The 23,463-nt window shown below is 36.0% G+C and overlaps 1 protein-coding gene and 2 non-coding genes across 3 annotated transcripts in view; all 3 read right to left on the bottom strand.

The window, feature by feature from the left end:
* The window catches only part of LOC116726499 (glypican-5-like), a 59,212-nt gene extending 37,211 nt beyond the window's left edge, over positions 1 to 22,001 (bottom strand). The window contains exons 1-7 of the mRNA XM_032573260.1: positions 21,675 to 22,001; positions 17,010 to 17,171; positions 11,718 to 12,265; positions 9,405 to 9,587; positions 6,918 to 7,078; positions 6,217 to 6,276; positions 5,868 to 5,990 (exon numbers count right to left, since the gene is read on the bottom strand). Coding sequence (XP_032429151.1) covers positions 5,868 to 5,990; positions 6,217 to 6,276; positions 6,918 to 7,078; positions 9,405 to 9,587; positions 11,718 to 12,265; positions 17,010 to 17,171; positions 21,675 to 21,852 — 1,415 coding nt within the window. The 5' untranslated portion in view covers positions 21,853 to 22,001. The remainder of the gene's footprint in view (positions 1 to 5,867; positions 5,991 to 6,216; positions 6,277 to 6,917; positions 7,079 to 9,404; positions 9,588 to 11,717; positions 12,266 to 17,009; positions 17,172 to 21,674) is intronic.
* An 876-nt stretch (positions 22,002 to 22,877) lies between these two features.
* On the bottom strand, positions 22,878 to 22,950 carry trnar-acg (transfer RNA arginine (anticodon ACG)). Its single transcript has one exon. It is a non-coding gene; the product is annotated as a tRNA-Arg (tRNA).
* Positions 22,951 to 23,335: 385 nt separating this feature from the next.
* trnam-cau (transfer RNA methionine (anticodon CAU)) lies at positions 23,336 to 23,408 on the bottom strand. Its single transcript has one exon. It is a non-coding gene; the product is annotated as a tRNA-Met (tRNA).
* Positions 23,409 to 23,463: the final 55 nt, after the last annotated feature.

Below are 23,463 nucleotides of genomic sequence, written 5' to 3'. Positions count from 1 at the left end.
ACTTTGACCAACAGTATATTAAAGGGGCAGTATTATGTATGTTAACTTCAGTTTCCATTTTTTTAGACTATAACGAGGAAACTAAAGGTCGGGGACAAAAGAAAACAAAGTTCCAGACACTGTGAAACACATGCTGTCTCTGAGTAGACAAGTAAAAAAACTCTTTTGAAAGAAGAGGTCTTAAAAAACAACTCCTGATTATTACTATCATAACTGATCAGCTAAAGCTAAATAATAGGCATTAAAGAAAACAAATCCTGAAAATAAATTGTATGTTCTTATCAAAAGCCTTTTCTTCTGTCCAGCATGTGCTGCTCCCTTGAGTGAATAGGAACCTGTCAGGCCTTTAAATGGGCTTTTTGGGCAGATTACAGATGGAACGGCTACTGGGTGTTTGACACCAAATGATAATACTGCAGTGGCTGTGCCACAGCGAGATGTGACTCTGAGTGACATTTAATAAGATCCGGACAGCGGCAGACATAAATCACCCGTCTGACAACAGCGCGTTCCCGCAGCCGTCGGATTCTTCAAGGCTGCCAGTGGCAACGAACACAGACATCCATCCCTGATTCCTCCGTGTGTTTCATCCACACTGAGCGTTTTAAAGTGTTTCTAGTGTGACGCAAACACGGATTTACAGAAGAGAAGCAAAAATAACAACTGAGTGAGATTTAGTCATTTCAGCATCTCTGCTATTTAACTTCACACACATGCATCCATGCACCTTTTTATTTATATACAAGCACAACATTACAAACATCTGAAGCATGCACCTGTGCTTCTGGTCGTCCTTGATGTTGGGAATAAATGCTGCGGTTTGGATACTTCCTGGAGACTTAGCTTCATATTTTATATTCTCTTCGGTTTGGGATGCTGGTGCAATACTGCCCCCTTCTGGAAGCAAAAAGCCATCACAATAGAAAGCGTCTCCACAAAATGAGAGAAGTCTCACTTCAAATGTTTAAATTTAAATTATGCCCCTGGTAAGCTTCTATATATGTATACTTTAAGCAATGAAAATATTGTGAAAATATTTTATTTTGTTAAATTTATAGAAAAAAAGAGAATTATTTAACTTTTGCAAAATGATATCCCGTCTACATTGTCTTAACTTTGAGAAATAAATAATTTTCAATTAAAAAACAAAAAGAATTATGAATACTATATTTCTGCCTCCCTATTTGGCAGTACTCAGATAACGTTTTAATTATTCCTGAAAAATAATCCATAAGATGTTTACATGTTCTATAAAATCTTCACATTTTGGTTCTTGATGACCTAAATACTGGGTTTATTTGCTTGTTAAAAATTATTATGCAATGGAAACTGTATTACACATTTTTCCTAGCTTTCTCAATTGATGTGTGTCATTTTTTTAACCAATAATGTGCTACTAATACTGAATAAATATGCTCTGTCATCTGATGGGAAAACATTTAAAGGGTCCGTTAGGGTTTAGCACGTCTTTAGGGTTCATCTGAAAGTTATACTGTTTCCCCTAGAAGACCAATTTGCAGTACTTAAAAAAACCTTAATTCAATACAAATTTTAAAGCATAAATATTTCAAATACAAAATATAAACATAGCCTTTGCTGATTCATTTCACTCTATGTGACTTGGCTTTGTGTATTTTTATTTTCCACTGCAAGGATCGAGTGTTTATTGCAGCAGCGCCATAAAATTCTGCTGTTAAGACACTAAATTCAAGAAAGATTAGAAACATTGCATTTGCATTAAAATGTTTGACATCTTTTCAGATTAAAAAACGCTACGCAAATGAGACCATCAATAAACAAAAATCCCTAACGGGGCTTCTAGAGTTTTCTTTCTGTTATCTAAAAAAATTGTTTCAATTGGATCGAAATGTGAGGAAATTATGTAAAAGATCACATTTTTCAGCACGTCCATAAAAATCTGAAAATCTGCCGCAGCATGACTTTGCAGCTAATCAAAGTATGTATGATAAACAATCAGATAAGTAGAAAGGCCAAAAGCAATATTGACTTAAAGCTACAAAACTTTGAAATGAAAAGTAGATTTTATGAAGAGGGTATTGAAGATGTACAAAGTCTGTGAGGAGATTTTATTAAATACTTCAGAGAACAAAGAAAGTTAATTTTTATGCCATCAGTCTTTCAAGCGTCGAGTCTCTTTGATCAGTTTGGTTTTGACTCAACTGACTCAAACCTTCGGCTGTTTTGATGTTAAAAGAAGAATTTACAAAGAGAAAAACAAACGCAACTTCAGTAAAATTTCTCTCAGTTTCTTGCTTCAGTTTTGCATTTTGAAAGTTATAAACCCAGATATTGGTAGCAAATTTTATCCCCTCTACTCTCACAACTGGAATACTTCAAATTTAAGAACTGTGGAGTTTTTACTTTATTTTCTGACATACAAAACCAGCACAAGATGGCTCTGTTCTCCATCGAAGACTTTAACAAAACTTCTCCAGAAGATTTAAGGGACTGCTAGGACAAAAATTAGACGAAACAGCTTGGCCAACACTGTGGATAAATGTCAATCCATAGATAGACAACAACAGACTGCAGCCGTAAAAAGCATCAGCAACATCAGCAATCAAACTGGAATCACAACAATTCCACTGAAAATTCAAAAATATTTTATTGATCCCAAAGGGCAATGAAATAAAAGTTGTGGTATTATTACAGCTTCTCCAATGTTAATTAGCTGCTCCCTGTTGTAAAACACCCCGTTGCTATGATTACACATCATAACAAAATGGTAAAATGTGAAAAATATTGCCAAAGATCTGTCCAAACTACACAAGAATAGGCAGTTGTCCAAACAAAAAGAAAAGCATTATTACTCCCCAGAAAGGCAGGAATGAAGTTCTGAAAAGTAAAAAAATAAAAATCTCAATGGAAGTATAAACCTACTCCAATGTGCTGCCACCCAGAGCGGGTGAACAGGTTTCCTGCACTTCAACAAGAATCTTCAAACTCCAACAAGAGGCAAAATCTAAACAGTTTCCTCCTAAAGTGACTCAGAGTTGCCTCAGTGTTGGTGACACTATTTTTCTGTAATAGGAAAAAGTTAAAACCAAGGTATTTAGCTTTCCCAATTATATGGTGTCTAAAATATCTGAGAAAATACTGATAATTATGAATGAACATCCAACAGTTCTTATTCGCTAGAAAGAGGCCTCAGTAGGTTTGTAGTTAGGAAGAAAAGGCAATGTCTTCTGTTCTCCTCCATCATCCAGTCTCAGACTTTCTCATCATTTACTGCCATCCAGTGTTTTTTCTCACATACAGATACTCTCACCAACGCAGACATTTGTAAGTGAAGTGGGTCAGAGGGCGGTGGAGATGAATGGAGGTCTGAATAGACGGACGGAGACATGAATGGATGGTCGGATGAATGAATCAGTGGGTGGATAGATGGACGAAGGAGAAGAAGATGTAAAGAGGTCAAAGAGGCTCAGACTGGCTGCAGTCCAACTCCAGCCAGAAGCGACATCTCTTCTAGTCCTTTGAGTGGAACAAGAAAGAACACGATGACAGACGATTACTGAAGCTAAATCTCCTAAGCATCAAAAAAATGCAGAGTGATGGGAGGTTTAGTTTCTGTTGGCGGATTGTGAAGGAAAGAATGATTTTTTTCCTTCTTTGTAGTTTTGTAGTTTAATGTAATATTCAATACTTAATAAAGCCTTAAGACACATATCTCTTACTTCTTACAGAAATAAATGGAAGTAGTTAGTTTGTTTAGCTCCATCCATTTATTTTCCAGACCCATTTGGTTGTGAAGTATTGGTACCAATATTCAGTCATCATTGGGCAAGAACTCATGCAAAGAGGATTTGAACCTCATGCTCAATGGTGACAATGATGACAACTGTGTCATCTTGCACTCCAGCATGTTTAGTGTCTCATAATTTATTTAAGATTATATTATTAAATTCCACCATGAGGCAAACTGACATAAAATACAGGCACATTGTGCCATTTTATAGCATAATTAAGCAACTTTGTTACCTTCAGTTGTTATAAAATTGCAAGATACATCAATTATGCCTTTAGAGAAATTTGACTGATTCAAAATTGGACCTCTGTCTCTTTAAAAACTCCTGTTCTTTCTGTAACTCTGCCTTCAGGAAGTCACCACAACATGGCTCCTTTATTAACCCTTCAGAAACATTTTTACCAGCGTTTCACTGAGAAGTGAATTAATAATAAACAATAACGAGCTCAATAACGAGCTCAGCAGATCCGCAGTTCCGCCAGGTGTTTGCTAAATGTGGCTGGCTAGTCTGAAGGAGCTGAGTGGGGGAGGGGTTGCATCTTAAAGGCGGAGCTACATCCACTCAGGCGTTTTGCACAGCTGACTGGTTGCCATGGGAGATTAAAGGATTTCTCAAATATGCATGAAAGAATCAAAACTCCATTATATTTTTGATGAGTGAAAAACATTATAACATGATACAAAGCTCAAAAAATGTGATTTTATATAACCCTCCCCCTTTAAAGGACAGGGATACGTGTGTAGTGTGTGGGCGTGTGTGTTATTCCAAGAAGTTGCCAAGGTGGGGGACGGCGGGGGGTAAAAGGGTTGTTAAGGTTAGAGAGTTCATTTTCAGAGTCTTTCTCATGGTGATTACATTGGCAGCTTAAACTGGTAACAGGACAAATGGTCATGCACACTCACTCACACACACACACCCACACACACACACACAATAAAGCTCAGAACACACTGTCCTGCACATTTGCCAGGATGTGGTATCATCATACATGCAAAATGGACGATAACATTCCTCTATAACATTCCACTTAAATGCTTGTTCAAGAACACACTGAGACTCAGAATAAACTGTTGAATATTGAATATTGGTCAATTTCGTTCTATCCCACAAAACTAAGGATTAGGATGAAGGCAAGGAGGCATTCCAGCATGAAAGACTTGGAGTTCAACGCTAAAGGCAAACCATCAAAATACCAGAGGAAACATGCTAAACGCTAAAAGCTAGCCAGCAGTTTAAGAACAGTTTGATTCGCTCTGATACCAACCAATATTTTTCCACTGATTATTAAGAAGTGTGTGAATAATTTTTGACATGCCATTTTTTTATTAAAATGTAAATTCTCACTTTGTGTTGAGACCCAAAGTCTTTTTAAAAGGAATATAATTCTAAATGTAAGATTTAATTTGGGATTAATTGTAGGCAACAAAAAAAAAAACATTGTTTGCTAGAATTTCAGCTATTTTCTTCTTCCAGAACTGCTGTTACTAAACTATTGGCAAGTTATTTTATTTTATTTCAATTTTAAAATGTGCATCATTTTTAATAAATGTTGTGTTTGCTCTATTAAAAGCAGGAAAAATGGAGGAAAAAAGGAATGATCAGATAAAAAATCTTATCTAAAACAAATGAACAGCATCTGAAAGTCATAACTTTAGAAAACATAAAAATATTATTTTTTCTTTATTTGTTACATAGCAGGTTTGAAATCAACAACCTATTAGGAGCAATCTTTTTTTGTGCAAAAATCCCATTTTATGGGGGTTTTTTAACAGAAATTTTGTCATTTAGATGCTAAGAATTAGCGAATTTTCCACAAATATGTTGGAATTACCTAACAGAAAAATCTGTAAATTGGTAAATACGTGAATAATGAATTTTGAACATGCAGGAGTCTAATATATGCATGTACCAAGTGGAAACTTACTTTGTAAAAAGCATCACTGGTCAATGTCTTTGTTTACTCAAGCAAAAATCTAAAAATTTTGCAAAATCTGTGCTTACCTTACATTTTTTTACAAATACGTGAGATGTAGGAGAATGCAGTTATAAACACAGTGAGAGATGCTTAAAACAAAAGACACAATACAGCCAATGTACCTTTCTACAACATCTTCACCACTCCAGCATGTGTGCTGCTCAACCTCCATTTCACTTTCACAAAGCATTTCTGGCAGCTCAGACAAAAACCACTGGTACCGCTGGATGGAGATCTCAAATTCCCTAAAAAAAAAATTACAGATTTCGGTACAAAGCTGAGCGATTGAAATGCAGACAATGATGATCAGTTTGATAAATCTAATCCAGTTTATCTAACAGATTGGAAATATTTAACCAAAAAAAAAAAAAAACTACTAGATCAAAAACAAAAACAGCTAAAATAGCTAGCTAAAAAACCCTTTTAAAAAGTCAAAAAATTTGAACACTTATCTAACCATAAACACCTTACCTTGATAGTTTTTTCAGGCTTCGACTTTTGTCTCCTTTCGCACCTTGAAGGGGGAATGACCTGCAGCGAAGAAAGGTACAATTCAGAAGAAAATATTTCATATCTTTCCTCATTTTAACCATAAATAAAGAACGGCATCAAATTTTCAGGGCCTTGAAAGAGTATTAATTTCCCTTGAGCATTTTCCCAAGTTACTCCCCTGAAATTCATTGTGTTTTATTGCAATTATATGCTAATTAATCTATCACATAAAAACATAATTATTCTGGCCAGAGAATGCAACACAAAGATGATGGGTGTTTTGTTTTTTTTTGCTTTTTCATAAATAAAAACCTGAAAAATATGACTTACATTTGCATTCTGCCCTGTTTTACTTCTATTCTCCTGCCTACAGTGCAACCAATTTTCTTTAGGAGTCACCAACTGTGACTGTTTTAATTTTGGCATAATTAGAAATGATCTATAAAGGTATTGGAGATTTATTAGAGAACACAAGTAAACAAACAGCATCATGAATACCAGACAGGAACACACCAGACAGCAATATGTGAATGTATGCCACACTTTAAAGATTTTTATTAGTAGAAATATCACATATTTCTACATAAAATCTCAAGAGAATTAATGAACATTTTTGGAAATAGTCTAAAGACGTTTAACAGTGTATTTAATACTTTTGAGAGGTGCCGGACGTAACTTACTTCTGGGGATGCGACTGCAAATGGCGATGAGGTGAAGCAGGCAGAGTTACCGCCGACTTCTTCGAGGTGAGTAGTGTTGCCCGGGTTACAGGGTGTATTTGGGACGACTTTGTATCCATAAGCATGAAACCAGGTTCCTGGGGCCCACAAACTTTCTCTACCTACAGAGCAGACAGTTTGCATGAGGAGAGCTGATCTATTTTCAAGAAGAAAAAAACAATACCGTTTATAAAAATCTTTTCAGGTTTTAAAAAAATTTAACAAATCACAAATTTTATTTTAAGATATGTACTATAAGAAGAAACTATAACTGTAAAACCCAAGGCTTGTCTATGTGAGTCCAGAGGTTAATGTTTATTCTAAACAGACATCCAAAGCAACAGACATTTGCTTCATAAAAAATTTTAAATGTTAAGAATGAATTAGCCAAACTTACTATTAAAATGAAAGAAAATCATGTGGTCATCTGAAGAGTATTAATAATCTAATTGTTTTAGTTTAACTGAAAACCTTGTCTTCTTTTCAAAAACAGTTAATGTATACATTTTTACGTTAAACAAAAAACTTTCCTCTTTTATATATTTATTTTTTTAATGTCTTTATTAAATCCAAAGCCGAATCAAAGTCAGATTCCTTATTATTGTGCAAAACCTAGTTAACAAAGATGTATCTGATATTATCAAGTCAATGTCTAGCATTATGTTAGCATCCTAGTCATAAAAGTGCGCATATTTATTAGACTATTTCATCCATCCACAGGGAAAAAATGTAAACCCCATAAAGACCCATGGCTGAAATTTGTACGCAGAATCTTCGTGCTGCAAAGCAACAGTAGCTGCGTTTCCATTACAAATGTGCGCAAACACTTGGCTATTATTACGCTAATGTCGAAAAAAATAAAATTTCAGAGCGTGAAAGTTTTTAAATGGCACGTTACGGTGGTTCTATTTAGCAATCATAATCACAGGTTGATAAGTGTGTTCATGCCATAAATATTTTTTTAAAAACAAGCCGTGCCATGATATCCCATTTACCTCCTGTGGTTTTCTTCTTCGTGGGTTACGCCAGTGGCAACATCTGGTTGTTGATCATGTGACTCGTCTGACGTTTAAAAATGTGTTTCCTTTGCAGTTTTGCGAAATAAACCAATTTCAAAACGGCCAAAAAAAATTCTTTTTTTTTCTAAATTGCTGTGTTTCCATAAAGCAAATTTATTTTCGTTATTTTAATTTGCGCTGTTATATGGCGAATGGAAACGCAGCTAGCGCTACCAGCTATTATACTATTATTATTTTTAAAATGTTTCCTTCTGACAGAGTTGTTTGAGGTTCAGTTAAATTAGATCATTGTCGCATTAAAGGTGAAAAAGTTTTGAAATTATTTACCACGGTGTTGCTATTTTGTCCAAAATATTGGCTGCATACTAGTAATGGGAATTTCGGCTTTTTTCAGAGAGCCGGCTTTTGTGGCTCGGCTCCTAAATAAGAGCCGGCTCTTTCGGCTCCAAAAACAGCTCTTAATTCACTTATCATTTGCAGCCCCGCTTCTTAGCATAACTTGGCAAATAGCAATGTTTTGCATGATAAATCCTTTTACATTTAATGTTCCCTATGTGAGAAGCACTATGGTTAATTTAATTTGTTCTATTATGAAAGCACTCATTACTTTTTGTATAATATTTTAATAAAAATTTTGTTGCACAAAAACAAATGAACAAAGCACTTCTGTCATACACATTGTAATGCACATAGCGCATACGCTTTCTCCTGAAATGAAGTGCTATTTCATTCTATGGCGCAATTAGCCGCGTTCTTATGCCTGTGTATGTTTGTTTACCTCAGGAATCTACTCTACTGAGTCTTTCATAGTTGGATGGTGACTCTATCTTTTTCTCCAACAGTGTGTGTGGGGTGTGTGTGCATGTGTGTGTGCGTGGGGTGGGTGGGCGTGTGTGTGGGCGTGCATGCGTGTGTGTGGGCGTGCATGCGTGTGTGTGTGTGCGCGCGCGCACGCGCACTCTCCTGCCTCTGTTTGTGTGCCGTTTGTTTGTCCACAGATTAGCCACAGAAACTTTCTCATCACTCAGAACCAAGCAGCATTCTGGGTATCGGTTGTCCCGCCAACGACGGTCTTTGTCTGGCACTAGATCTGTATTCACACTCACACGTTTCTGCGAACACACGCAGACTGAGGGGAACCCCAGAATCCCTGAAGAATAAGGCTGTTTTTAGCCCATCTAGGTACAAGCAGATCCAACTGCCAGGCTGAAAGAAACCCACGGTCGTTCTCAGTCTGTGCCCAACATTCAAATGACTCTATTATTAAGTGAATTTAAGCTGGAGTTACTTCAAATTTAAAATATAATATTTACAGGAGAATGATGACATGTCCAAATAATTTTCAGTGGAAAAAAAAATCCCAACTTAGTTGGGGTTTTTTTTCAACCTTTTATTGCAAAAAGAAACTCAAACCCAATTTTATTCTTACTGTAGCTGTGATTCGTGGACCGTGCAGTTGTGCGTGCAGTATTGCATCATTCACATGGTTTCGAACTGCCAGCAGAGCTAGCTCCATGCTGTTGTGGTTGCTGCTGGTTGCTAAAGTAGCAGCTAACCTTTGGAGCAATACCACCAAGCGTCCCCAGGGGGCACCAAGCTCAGAAACACCCACCTGCATTTAAGGAAGCAAAGAAAACAGGCATGAAAAATAAAATAAACCTACTAGTTATTAACAAATTAACTGGGCAACTATATACACATCGCAATAGACAAGTGATCCATCAATCAAATTTCATTTGTATAGCACCTTTCAGCAACAAGACATTTCAAAGAGCTTTACATCATACAAACACAAAAATACAAAGTCATACAACATACAGCCAACAACATTACATTTTTCACATCAGATTATTGATTAATGTTTCATGATTAGCTTTCGAAAGCAACTCTAAACAGCTGGGTTTTTAGTCTAGATTTAAAGGAACTCCCTGTTTCAGCTGTTTTGCAGTTTTCTGGAAGTTTGTGGTGTATAGAAGCTGAATGCTGCTTCTATTATCTATTGATCAGTGTCAATAGATATGTTTGATAGAATGTTCAAAATTCAATTTATAGAATATTCACAGAACTCCAAGCCGGAACTGCACAGCATTCTGGGGAATGTAGGCAGAGGAACGGCTTCAGCCTCTCAACCTCCTACGGCCAGCTAAGCATAACTAACTCACTCTTTGGTTTCCTAGCAACAATCTGTTGAGTAACTTGTGGTTACCTAGCAACAACTTGTTGAGTAATTTGTACAGCAGCAATTTAAGATTTTGCCACTGTGCCTCATAGCTGCTTAAAAATAAAAAAAAAAACAGAATGAAGAGAAAACTGCAGATATAAGAGGAGAGGTCACACTACCAGTTTGGCTGTATTTCGGATATTTAAAACAAAAAAAAGCAATTAATAACAATAACAACAATAACAATTAATAACTACCGATTTCGCTATATGGCTGAAAAACAAACGCTATATGTTTTTCAGCCATATAGCGTACATACACTATGTACATACATCCTTTTTTGACTCTAGTGTTAACATTTTCAGTACACATCAAATAAGAACTAACTTAAAAGTAACTTTTCAGCAAGTTATAGGAACTTGTTTTAGGTCAATGATTTCTTGAAATTGACAAAAAAAAAGTAGTTCCACTTGCAGATTATTTCACTTATAACACGGAAAAAATGTCTTGCTATAAGTGAAAGAATCTGCCAGTGACACTAGCACTTTTAAATCAATATTTAGGAATTATTTACCATAACATGTGATTACTGAATCAGTTAGCCAGCTGAAATAAAATAGTGTTGGGTAAATTGTATTTTTGGTAATTATCAAATATTTGTTGTATCATGTAGCCTTGTAGTTACATTTAGATAATGTTTCTGTGTGTTAAATAACTTTGATTCTATCCTGAGATTTCCCTGGGAAATAGGGGTGACAGCTACTCTCAGCAGCTGTTGCCCTGCAGGACTTCCTACAAGACAGAGGTGTTAATTGCTCCCAGCAGAGTTTTACATGTCTGACAATAAACTCTGTGCTTCTTTGTGATACAAAGCCGTTGCTTTGAAGCTATGCAACGTGTCTTATTCAACGCCGTTCTTGGAGCAAAAGGGATCTAGAGTATAGATAACATGTGTCTAGAAGTGAATGTTATTTAGTGCTGCAACCATGTGATGAATGCTTTGACCCCACCCCATAGAGTTGCAGCACCCCTTGTGGCAGGGTTCCTAAAGAGCAATAAAAAGAGAGGAACAGACAGATGTGTTCCAGAGCGGTTGGAGATTTGTAACTGGAAGCATCTCTCTGTCTGCTCTCCTCGCGAGTATAAAAGAATCTAACTCTCTTGTCTTTCTTGTGTTTGTTTAAATTGTCTCTAATAGGTATTTAGACCTGACAAATAGGAACATCAATATCATGTTTGCAGTATTTGTTCCTTGCTTTGCTTTAAAATAACCAAATAACCATGTTGAGAGATATCAGACGTTCTTTTCTTTCCAAACAATTTTTTGTTCTTCTGTGGTGGCCGTTGTCCAGCAGATTTTGAAGGAGATTTGTAATAGTTTTTAATCTGTGTTTCTCCTAAAACTATAGAATAAATTGAAACATGTAAACAAACCAATACACAGGTGAAAAGAAACTGAAAATGGCAATATACTGTATATATATATATATATATATATATATATATATATATATATATATATATATATATAGTCCTGTGGTTCAAACTAGGAAGCATCTACAAAAGCATTCAGACACTTACCAGACATCCTTTCATGACATTGTGACACAGTCCAGTGCAGGGCCGAATCAGCGTTAGGCCTCTACAGTGCGAACAGTACTGCATCTTTACTAATCCCCGTCCACACTCCCTGGATAAGGTCACCTTCTCTGTTGAATTCACAACTTCTCCTGCCAGCCTCAGCAGCCGGCTCAGCCCCCGACCAGGTCCGAGAGCGCGAGAAAGGCTGCTGACGAGCAGCCGAGGATGAGGTCCGAACGGGCTCACATCCTGTTGTGTCATCCGCAGACAGTCATCGTGGTTGGATAAGAAGGATAAATGGGATATTGCTGATGGATGGCCAATTCCAGGGTTAAGCAGGCGGCGGTACACCAGCGGGAAGAGATCGTTATAAAATCGGCGCACTGCGTTGTTGAGGGAGGAGTTAGCATCTCCTGAAAGGTGGCGTCTGATGTCGGAAAACAGCTGGAACACAGGAAGCCGGCAGTCCGATGCGAGAGCGGAGTAGGCGCTGTCAAACAGACTGCATGTCAGGTTCGATGTGAAGGACACGAGTGACTCAAAGGTTTCTGGAAGACAGAAAAAAAGATCAGGTACAATGAACCTTGGCTACTTCGAGCTACATCTGACAACATTTTAGAATATTACCATGGTAACAGACTAAACAAACCTTCTCATATCCTTCCGATTGAAATCTAAGGCCCTGTTTACATGACAATGATCCAACGAAAATTGAATTTTTGTTTCGTTTCTGTTAACACATTTACATGAAGACGTACTAATTACAATCTTTGTTTACACAGTAACAGTACACATCGAAAAAGTGTAATGCTCTTGCCACGCCAATAGTTGGTGCTAGGTTCTTTGAAACTAAGTGCGCATGTGTTTAAAAAAAGTTCTGCTTTCAACATTCGCATTTCCCCATCAACAAAACTCTTCCATTTTCACCCAAAATTGTTGTCGTGTAAACACGGTCTAACTTACACTGCAAAAACAGAAAATCTTACAAAGCATTTTGACTAGTTTATAGTGGAAATATTTTTTTCAGCAAGATATAGGAGTTTGTTTTAGGTCAATAATTTCTTGATACTGATTTTAAAAAGTTCTAGCTCCACTGGCAGATTATTTTATTTCTAATATGGGAAAAATGTTTTATTAGTGAAACAATCTGTCAGTGAATCTAGCATGTTTTAATCAATATTAAGTAATTATTAACCTAAAAAAAGCTCTTATATTTTGCTGAAAAGTAAGTTTGTTTTGCTTATTTCAAGAGTAATATATTTACACTAGAAACTAGACTAAAAATTTTCTGTTTTTACAGTTTTCTAGCCAAAATATGATCTCTCAAATCTAGTAAGTATCTAAGCATAATTCAGATTAGTGTTAAACTAATCAGTTAAGCATAAACTAACTCACTCTCTGGTTACCTACTAACAACCTGGTGAGTAACTTGCGCAGCAGCTCTTTAAGACTTTATCACTGTGCCTCATAGCTGCTTAAAAATGAAAAAAAAAACAAAAAAAAAAACAGAATGAAGTAAAAACTATCGATAAAAGAGGAAAGGTCACACTATCAGTTTGGCAGGATTTCAGATATTTAAAACAAAACAAAAAAACCAATCAATAATTATGGCTATCGACTGATCTGAAACTCATTCGATTCAGATTAATCTGAATTAGTTCAGATTCATTCCAAATTCTTCAATTCAAATCTGGGTTTTAAACATACATGTTCGCAGTGAAAGGTATATCATTCTTTGAGTTATTTTGTGTGCAAGCTAATCTTATTTAGCTGAATGCTAATTTGGCGTCATTCCAAATTAATCCGGATAACGTGAATTTTAAACCAGTTATTGTGACAAGATTATATAATTTTATTGGTAATTGTTTCTATTATTATTTGTTCCATTTATTGTTTTACTTTTTGACAGTTTTACTAGTCTTAATAGATTATAGAGGTTACTAGCTTAGTGAGTTTGTTGATTAAAGTATTTTAACTGGAAGTATTTTTGTTGATAAATTCTTGTATTTTGGACAGAAGTTGTCTATGTTTACTCTATATTTGTGACCAGAGCCTTGCTGTTTGAGAAAGTCAGTGCTAAACTTAATCCTGCATCTGCTGTTATTTAATACCAAACCTTATGAGACTGAAATCTATTTTTGCTATCATTTCCTGGTAATCAGGTGGTGCCCCAACTTAGTAATTTTGATCTAAATGACGAATCGTGTTTATAATTGCCTTTAGCACTAATTACCTCATAGTTAAACGAACCCTATTGTTACACAACATCCTTAATTTCACTTTTCATAAGAAATTAGGAATAGACAAATCCCGTCAGTAACACAAAATTGTTCTGTATTGAACTTACCCAGTTCCTAACAAATATAAATACAGAAAAAGTACAAAGATGACTCATGGACACACACCCTTTGGAAAATGGACTGGACTCTTTGAGTCATACCCTCATTTAATTATGCAAAGAGCTAGTAAGCTTAAAGAGAAGTTGTGCATAGATGTAAAACACTTCCACTCACAGCCACCCTGAACCGTAGCTGGATAAAAAAAAAGAACATTAATTTTTGAACAGCAATTTTTCAAAAACACAATCCTGTCCTAGCCGACCTTGGACTGACTTCATTCTCTTGCATGTGAGCAAGAATAGCCCAAACTTAATTCATCCTTGAGCTCATTTTCACTACACTGTTATCTTTAGTCAGGTGATAATGAGAGGCCCCGTCTCGTGAGTCACCATGTTTCCTATGTCAATAAAAAGAGCAACCGCCACTTTCCAAAGGCTATATGTCTGCGATGACAGATAATGTGTGTATTTGAAAGATGATTTCCGTCTGAAGACGTCCTAACACACAAACACTAAAAGAGATGCATATTTAACTCTGACTTTCACCAAGTTATCCTCTCTCTCTCTGTGTTTATGACTCTGCGTTTCAGAATCACAGCTGGCATTGCATGAATGTCCAAGGGACTCGTTAGGAAATTCACTGGATAAGTACAAACTTAGTTAATAATTACTGAATGCAATAGCAATGCTTCTTCAGATGGCTGGCTGTTGAAGAGCATGCTTGGGCCAGCATTGGCGGTGCTCTTTAAAGTAAAACAGACTAAGAGAGAGCGACCAGCTTTTATGTTTTCGCATACCCATGCCTGGGCGATGGCAGCCCAAATACATACGGCGTCAAATTACATTGCAAAGTCTTCCCCATGGGGACATGTGATTAGCTTTTTACCCTCTCTGATTGGCCGACAGCTGTGTACAAGGGTCTTAGAGTGCCAGGAGAAACACACGCAAGCATGCAGCATATTTGCACACACACGCACACACCAAAGAGACCCACAAGAAATAAAGAAAGCCTCACTACAAGTGGGACATGTCTCAGTTTCTCCAGTGGGTTATAATCACTTCTCATTCATCCAATCTGAGATATTTTACTGAATAAAAGAGGATTTCTTCAAAATATCGACTACAAAGGGATCAATATAAATGCATGCTGCATTTTTTTAGATTTTCGTGTCAGATAATATCGAAGAATAAATAAAATAATGCACTAAATGGTCAGCAAGTATGACAGCTTAAAGCATTTGCTTCAAAAGTCTACTGTTACTAAAATTTACAGGAATTATACTTTTTTATTCTGACAAACCTTCTGCAGCCATCATAAAAACTAAATTAATTTCTGTTGTTACTAAAAGTTTCGAACATTGTCTCCAAATTCCAAACTTTCTGTCTTCAGTGCTGCCTCCTTTGGTCTTGTTTAGCTCCTCTTTGTGAATGGGTGTTCGCATTAATTATACCCATGGATGGTTAAGCCATCCTTTGGGCGTAAATAGTAGCTGGAACTGAGCCTGCGTGTATTCAAATGGAGCCTGGGAGGAGGTGGGATGTGATGCAGGATGGCAAAAACCAAAACAAAACAAAACAAAGCATGTTTGTCATGTGTGCCATCAATAAACCCAATCTAATAATCTCCACACAGCTTGACACATCTATGCACAAAATCACATAAAGTCTTACAAGCTCTTCTTTTTGCTTTTTCACACACATAAATACGCTTGCTCACACACGGTGGTGAATGGTGTTGAGAGACAAGTGGACAAGCAGAGTATTATTCCTCCTATTCATAGCAGCCCGTTAGAGACCGGCTGTTGCCCACGGCAACAACGCTTTGCTGCAGATACGTACTGAATGTAAACATTCTTCGTCCCTCGCTATCTCATTGGTCGAGAACAAAACCCGATTATCAAAGACGGACGGAGAAAGGGAGCCGGGTGTTGTAACAAAGTTTTCCGCTGCTCCCTCTGAGAGTTCGCTGCCTCAAAGACTCAATCGAACATCGGTTGTTTGTTTGGCTAGCCACCGAGGCGCCTGACAAAATAAACTGACACAAACTGGCTATTTCATGATGAACACACAAAGTGAGAATGACAGGCTCTTGACAGAACGGTTCAGTTCTTGAAACTGTGACTGCTGCTGGTGACCACTTTGGTTTCAGGGTCATAAAGCAGAAATTATATCAGTTTAATGAATTAATGGAATGAATGGATTTTGATTTTTCTTTCTTGGACCATTTTTTAAATGATTCAGGAGAAGAAGAACAGCAATATACTGAGCGAGATGTGTGTCTCCTTAAGGTTTTACAATTGTTATATGTTTATTATAATTTTATTTATTTAATTATTTATTTACCTATTTTAAATTTTTATAGTGTGCTACGCTGGAAAAACAAAATTTGGGGATCAATAAAGTGTCTGTCCATCCATCCATCAGTCCGTTCAGAAAAACGCCTTTAATCAGTATTCAACCTGTCGGATGTTTTAGTCTTTTTATTACTTTTTCCAATCAAACATGATCAATAAAATTTATTGTGTTGTTTTTTTATAACTATTTTTTTCAAAAAATTAACATACAAAAAACCTTTAATGTTAAACTGAAATCTGTTTTCTACAAAATAATGGCAAATACACTATAAAAACACAAAATCTTACCAAGTATTTTTGGTTTAGTTTATATTACAAATACATTAGTACACTTGAAATAACACAAAATTAACTTACAAGTCACTTTTCAGCTAAATATAGAAGCTTGTAGCTTGTTTTTAAGTCAATACTTTCTTAATATTGATTTTTATTTTTTTTTTAAAGTAGTGGAACAATACATTTTTCCATTGATTTCCATGCTGTTTTTACTTGATTTGAGAAAACGTGAAAACTTTCAATACTTTTTTGAGGCATTAATTACTTAAGACACAAATAATTATTTATCATCCACACCACTTCCGTGCTCTTTCACCCTCCTACCGTGGAAGGCCTTTCTATGTCCATCAATCAGGTATTTGAGTTCGAAGCTGTAGGATCGCATCTTGTGCTGCATCTCGCTACGAACAGCTGCCACGTAACTGTCCTCCATTTTACTCGTACAGCAGCTGGGCCCAGCATGCACACACACTCTCAGCGGCTCCCCTAAAAGGATAAATAACGGATAACAAAGGTACTGATTCAATCCAGCATGAAGTCATAAAATAAAATAGAGGAACATTGTTAGCACTTTGAACACCACATTAGTTATAAGGCTAATTCTTATTGATTTGTCAGTCACTTCAGTGCTTCACCAAACTAATTGCATAGTGATCCCATTGGGAGCCGACAGGATGACAAGAGTAGTGGTAAACTTTTCACCCTCATGCCAATCCCTGCGGTGTGCATGGACTGTTGCGTCTTTGTGCATGTGTCCCCATTGAGCAGCCTGACATTTATATATGGCTGAAAACCAAGCTGTCAGGCAGCTGACTGAGATCAGGGGGGAAAGAGACATCAGAGGAGCAGACGGCTGCACTGTAAAACATTCCAGCCGCATTTAGCTGTGTCTATCTTCTATTCTTTAAGTCAACTTAGATTTTGAACCCAAATGTGTGAGTTTGTGAAAGATAAACGTACAGTAGTAAGTTGTATAAACCTTTTATTAATTTTGTCAAACCTCCAATTGAGTTTGAAAAAGACAGGAGTGGGAACTATTTCCCAGAATGCTTAGTGGGATGTCTTTGTATCATGAGATGGAAGTGTGTTATGTTGATCTGACTCTTGTGTTTTATTAAGGAAAATGTTCATTTTACTGCAAAGCTTGAGGATAATGTCCTGTTCACACTAAATGTTTTTGAGTAGAATTCATTGTGATGTTTAATAAAATTCATTATCAGATCAGAAATTTGACTCATAATTTGAAACAAGAAATTTAATTATTCAAAAGGAAAATAAGTAGTCATTATAACTTGATAATGTGAGTAAAAGTAATTGATTTCAGCATTAAGTTAAAACTCACAATTAATAAACTTTAAAAAACGATGTTTAAACTTGTCTCTTGTTGTTAAATCAACTTTATGAACTTTAATTTCTGAGTTAAAACCAAAACAATTTTCTTGTTGGCTTAAAAAGAAAAGCCAACAAGAAAAGCACTTTGAAATGCCTTGCTCCTGAAATGTGCTATACAAATAAAATTTGATTGATTGATTGATTAAATTGCATTTTCAAGGCAGCAGGTGGACTTTCACTTTCAAGTTAGACCACTTTCAGATGTTTTACAGTGTATCGCAGCATGCACTGACACTAGACCTGCCAAATCTTAAGCTATTCTTATTACTCACAATGGACCGAATTACTGAGGGCGTTGCTACTTATTGGTTACAGTACGTTGGATTTCCAGCTTGTAATTTGGAGAACGTGATATAACAGACATCATGTCACACACTTACGCTTGGCATCAACATTTTTAAAACCTGCCAACACAACCTCCTTTAGCAACAATGACAAAGACTAATATGAGCTCTTAAAGCTGAAATATATGACTTTTATAGAAAGTATTTTTTACACATTTTTTAAAACTGTCACTTTGTCCTGACTGTGTAATAGGAGACATAGAATCTGTGAAAATATTTATCCTTAACACTTATTTCTTTGCAATTAGATTGGGGAAAACCAATCTGTTCCACAGTTTAACTTATCACATGCCTTCGAGACAATACACAGAACAAACCTGACCCACCTCTACCGGCGGCTCACCTGTCAGACACTCAATAGGGCAAATTAACCCATGAGTGTCCACTGTGTGAAACCGATTCTTATTAATGTAAAAAACTTGTAGGGGGGGGGCCCCCACAAGATGCTGCCCTGGGCGGTTGCCCATGTCGCCCAGGGCAGCTACTGATTAAAAGAGTTACATACTGCAGCTGTAATATGAAACAACCATTTCTGTTTAAAATGTATTTCTTGCTGGTTTGTGTCTCATGTAATCTTCCAAAAGGACTGCTGACAAGTACAATGCACTAAACTGGCAAAGATATGTAATTTCAGCAAAGTGTTCTAAGTAAGAAAAAGAACCAAAAAAACAGTAAAAACTGGCTAAATAAAAGACCTGGCCGTACAAAATGCACTTTTGAACCATTGAGCTGTCAGTTCCATCTGCTGTGTTAGATCTAAATGATTCAAACTGTCACATAAGCACAATCGTTCTTCGAAAACGAGGAGGCTGCAAATGATCCACTTATAGCCCACGAAAAGACGGCTAACTTTTATGTCTTAGTTTTACTTTATAACACAGAGTTTGAGTTATCCAGCCAATAACTCATTGGTATGGCTTTTTAAACAGCACAAAAATATACCAATCTGGTCAAAACGCTTGTTCTTTCTGCTACTGTCACATAAAATACGGTTTCTTCTGCTAAAAATACAAACTTTTCCCCTCTAGATCTCTTCTCAGTGCATCTAAAATAAAAAGAGTTTGGCTCAGAAATAGAAATTTATTTGCTCTTTCATGCATAGCTTTGTTAAATGACATCTATTAAGTTCAGATTAATAATAAAAAATATGCTTTAGATAATAACAGCAGACCATTAAGCAGTGTTAGCATACATTTAGCAAAGGTTAATGCCTTGATGATGTTGTTAAGTCACTGCTGAATGAAATGGCGAGATCTGTGTCATTCACTCCGGGTACCAAATGGATCACATTTCCCAGCCCAAAAAGATAGACGTCTGTGTAACACAAAATATAGTCTGTGGAGTCTAAAAAAAAGCTCCAGCCATCATTTACATTTAAATCTGAATATTGAGGCTTCAGAGTTATTCCAGAAATATTCTTAATAGGATTTTTTTCCATCAGGAATTTTCCTATTGTTTAAATTTTAAATAGTTTGGAGGAAATTTTGGTGATATGTTTAAATTAGATAACAAATAATGTAAAAAAAGAAAAAAGACTGGAAGTAAATTGTTTTCTATCACATAACATTTCTGTAAAACATGAAAAAGTTTTAGATAAAAGAAACAAAAAGATACAATTAAAGATTTTATGCCACTATTATCTCTAAGGGATGTTTTTCTTATGTGTGTAATATGAATATTTATTTTAAACAATATTCCAAATTTCCTCTGCTTTGTTCCAGATTATCCAACACCGTTTTAAATATTCTCAGATCTGGAATCTGAAAAAGGAAAATCAATAGTTCAACTGAGATTTTTTATTTCTTTTAAACAGATGGAAGCTTTTACAACAGTAGCAGTGTGTTTTGGAGTTTAGTCATTAAAAAAACTTAGATTGCACTTTGACTAAAGATCAGATTTTGAAAACATGATTGAAATATTGCTATTGAATATCGCAATTTCACCCATTTCCTTGTAATTACTCCCTTTCCTTTTCCATCATTGCAGTGTCAGAAGTCATCAGTCTCCCTGACCTTTATGAACTTTGTCACTATTTTCTATATTAGTTGCAGTGAAACAAAAACTATTTTTGTTTTGCTTATTTTCCTGTTTGACTACTTTGTGTAGACGTGTCGATTTAAGTTTGTTTTCTTTCCTAGACTGGTTCGATCAAATATTAAATGGCACACACCTGATTTAAGATCTTTGCATTTTGTGACTGGTGTTAGATACGGAAGGACTTTATGTTCAGATCTTTGAAAAGCACCCAATTAACTCCAAAATATTATAAATGTACTCTTTGGCATTCTTGTATGGAAAAAACAACACTTTTTTGCATTATTGAATCACATAAAAACAAATAACTAACTTAAATAAATAAAATACTCTCTGACCGCACTAAGACACAATGTCTGCACTAAAAATGAGTGCAAATCATTACAAATGTAAAGGAGTTATTTCTTAAGAATGCTTTACACATTATAAAACTGTTAAAATTAAACAACTAAGTGAAATTGTGAAACAGATAAATTTGCATTTTTAGCTCTTCTTTTTACACCATCAAGCTGAAAATAAATTGGCACCACTCATAACCCGTAACACAAACAATAATTTATTAAAATCTGAGCAACTTGTTACATTTACTTGAGGAATCTTTTTGAAAAAATGTACTTTTAGGAGTATTTTTTACTGTGCTGTACTTTTTACTTTTACTTGAGTAATTTTATTAAGAAGTATCTCTACTCTTACTTGAGTAAAATTTCTGGATTTTCTACCCACTGAATGAAAAACAAACATGTTTTAACCAAAATTCACCAGACACAGACGCACACCTGCAGTTTTTGTTAAAGTTTTATAAGTTTTATATTGAACGAAATTGATTTGGAAACATTTCTTCTGCCTGGTTGTGTTATTTTTTTTTATTACTTATGTGAATTGTTGTCATTTCTCTCCTTAAAATAGCAAAATTTGTACTTAACTTTATATTTTGGTCCATTTGATTATGTAATTTTGTAATATTAAATGATTAGTTACTCAGTACTTCAGTAGACTTTTTCACTTTTACTTGAGTAATTTCTTGAACGGCTACTTTTTACTTTTACTTGAGTAAAATATGTTGAAGTAGTTCAACTCTTGAGTACAATTTTTGGGTACTCTGCTACTAAAATATAACATTTAATTCATAATACTCTCTATGTAATATGCATGTTGTTTATTTTTAAAAACATCATGCGTTAAAAATAATAAATGATTTGAATACTATTTAGTGACTTACCTGTACCGGGTCTTTCTGGCACCAGTTCCACGGGGCCTATCTGGCGCATCATGTAGGCTATCTTCACCTCATGACAGCTGCCTGCATCGGCTGACCTACAGCCAGCTTCCGGGAAAAGTGCAAAACACAACAAAATGACCCGAAACAAGTGCACGTTCTGTATGTCTGCGCGAAACATCGCAACATGTCAGTCGCACGGTGACGTCTGGCCGGTTAATTTGAATTCCTGAGAGTCCCACCGGGTGAGTGTGAGTGAAAACTTCATCTGCAGTCGGTCTGCCCGGAGCCCACTGTCAGACTCCAGTGCCCTCCTCTCTTCCATCTGCTCCCTCCCCCGCTGCTAATTCAATCACGACGTCTTTATGTACAATAAAAATCTATATCATATCGACTGTACTTATAAACTCTCTCCCTATATATATATATTCAAATATGTCAAAACAATGAACGAATAACTAGTCTAATATGAAGTACAACAACGCCATCAGACCACAGAGTGACCATTCGGTTTTTTAAACATTACACAGACTTTTAAACAAACTTACCTCATTTAATTATCAACATTCGTTTGCAAACTATAACTAAGCACCATTGTAAAGCAGAATTACAGGAAAGTTTTCCCGTGGAACAATGGCGCCACCTCCTGGGCAGGTGACGTCTAACGCGCTTACGTCATTACTAAACTCGAAATTTGTTCAACTTTCAGTCGCCAAATGGCACTTCCAACAGTTTCTTTAGCTGAAGATCCGTTTTATAAGGTAAGAATTTCTATAAGTAATAATTGTATCTATTTTTTAAACAGGTCAGGAGAGTTTTTCTTAGTTCGTCTATTTCGAAGGTAATGCAGTGTTATAGCTGAAAAAGCGATTCATGCTAGCACCGATAATAATTTAGGAAGAAGACCACGTTTTTAAATTGTATTGCCCTTTCTAGTCCTGAAGGGTCTTTTTAGTAAGGCGTCGAGATAAACAGCTTATAATTTTCGCTGTCCCCGTGTACATTTTGCCGTCCCGGACTTTTTTATTTTTTTACCCAAAAGGGTTTGTTTACAGGTACAAAGTGGATGAAGGAATTAGCTCAATATGTAAAAATTGGAATTAAATTGACCGTGACGCCTGGTGGTCCGAGGGTGTAACATTATTATTCATTTTAACACATAAAGTTGTACAAAATTACACGTGTTTTTGCTCCTGGAAAAAATTACGAGCCAGCCAGGAGTCGAACCTAGAATCTTCTGATCCGTAGTCAGACGCGTTATCCATTGCGCCACTGGCCCTGTACTGATACCCATATCAACTTCCTTAATGAAGTCCAAAACGGAATCTAGTGGGTGTCGTGGGTACAGATTGTTAAATTCTTGGTTTCAAAGTGCCAAAAGTCCTAATAATTTTAGAATTTGTTTTTGTTCGTTTGATTACTACCTTAAGAATGATGCATTAATTGTGCAATTTCATTAATCTAACTCTTAGATAGTGCTGCTTTCTTAGTGTTTCTGATGAACGGAAAGGTTCAGTGAAACAAGTTCTGGAGTTCCAACCACATTGATTTGTTATTAGAAGAAATGGTGGTAGGATGATTGGCGATGAGTACCATTTCTTCGTAAAACGTTGGTAGCATACCCAATTAGTCCTCGTCAATTGATTAAGAAAAACAAAAAGTCATGCCCCGTGTGAGGCTCGAACTCACGACCTTCAGATTATGAGACTGACGCGCTGCCTACTGCGCCAACGAGGCCTGAAAACGCTATCTTTTGCAACTCAATTTGTGGAGCGGCAAATGCAGTATGTGG

This window comes from Xiphophorus hellerii, chromosome 9 (assembly GCF_003331165.1).
Source record: "Xiphophorus hellerii strain 12219 chromosome 9, Xiphophorus_hellerii-4.1, whole genome shotgun sequence".
Classification (NCBI taxonomy): Eukaryota; Metazoa; Chordata; class Actinopteri; order Cyprinodontiformes; family Poeciliidae; genus Xiphophorus; species Xiphophorus hellerii.
The sequence above is the reverse complement of the archived record's forward strand: the minus strand, read 5'-3'. Positions and strand labels throughout refer to the sequence as shown.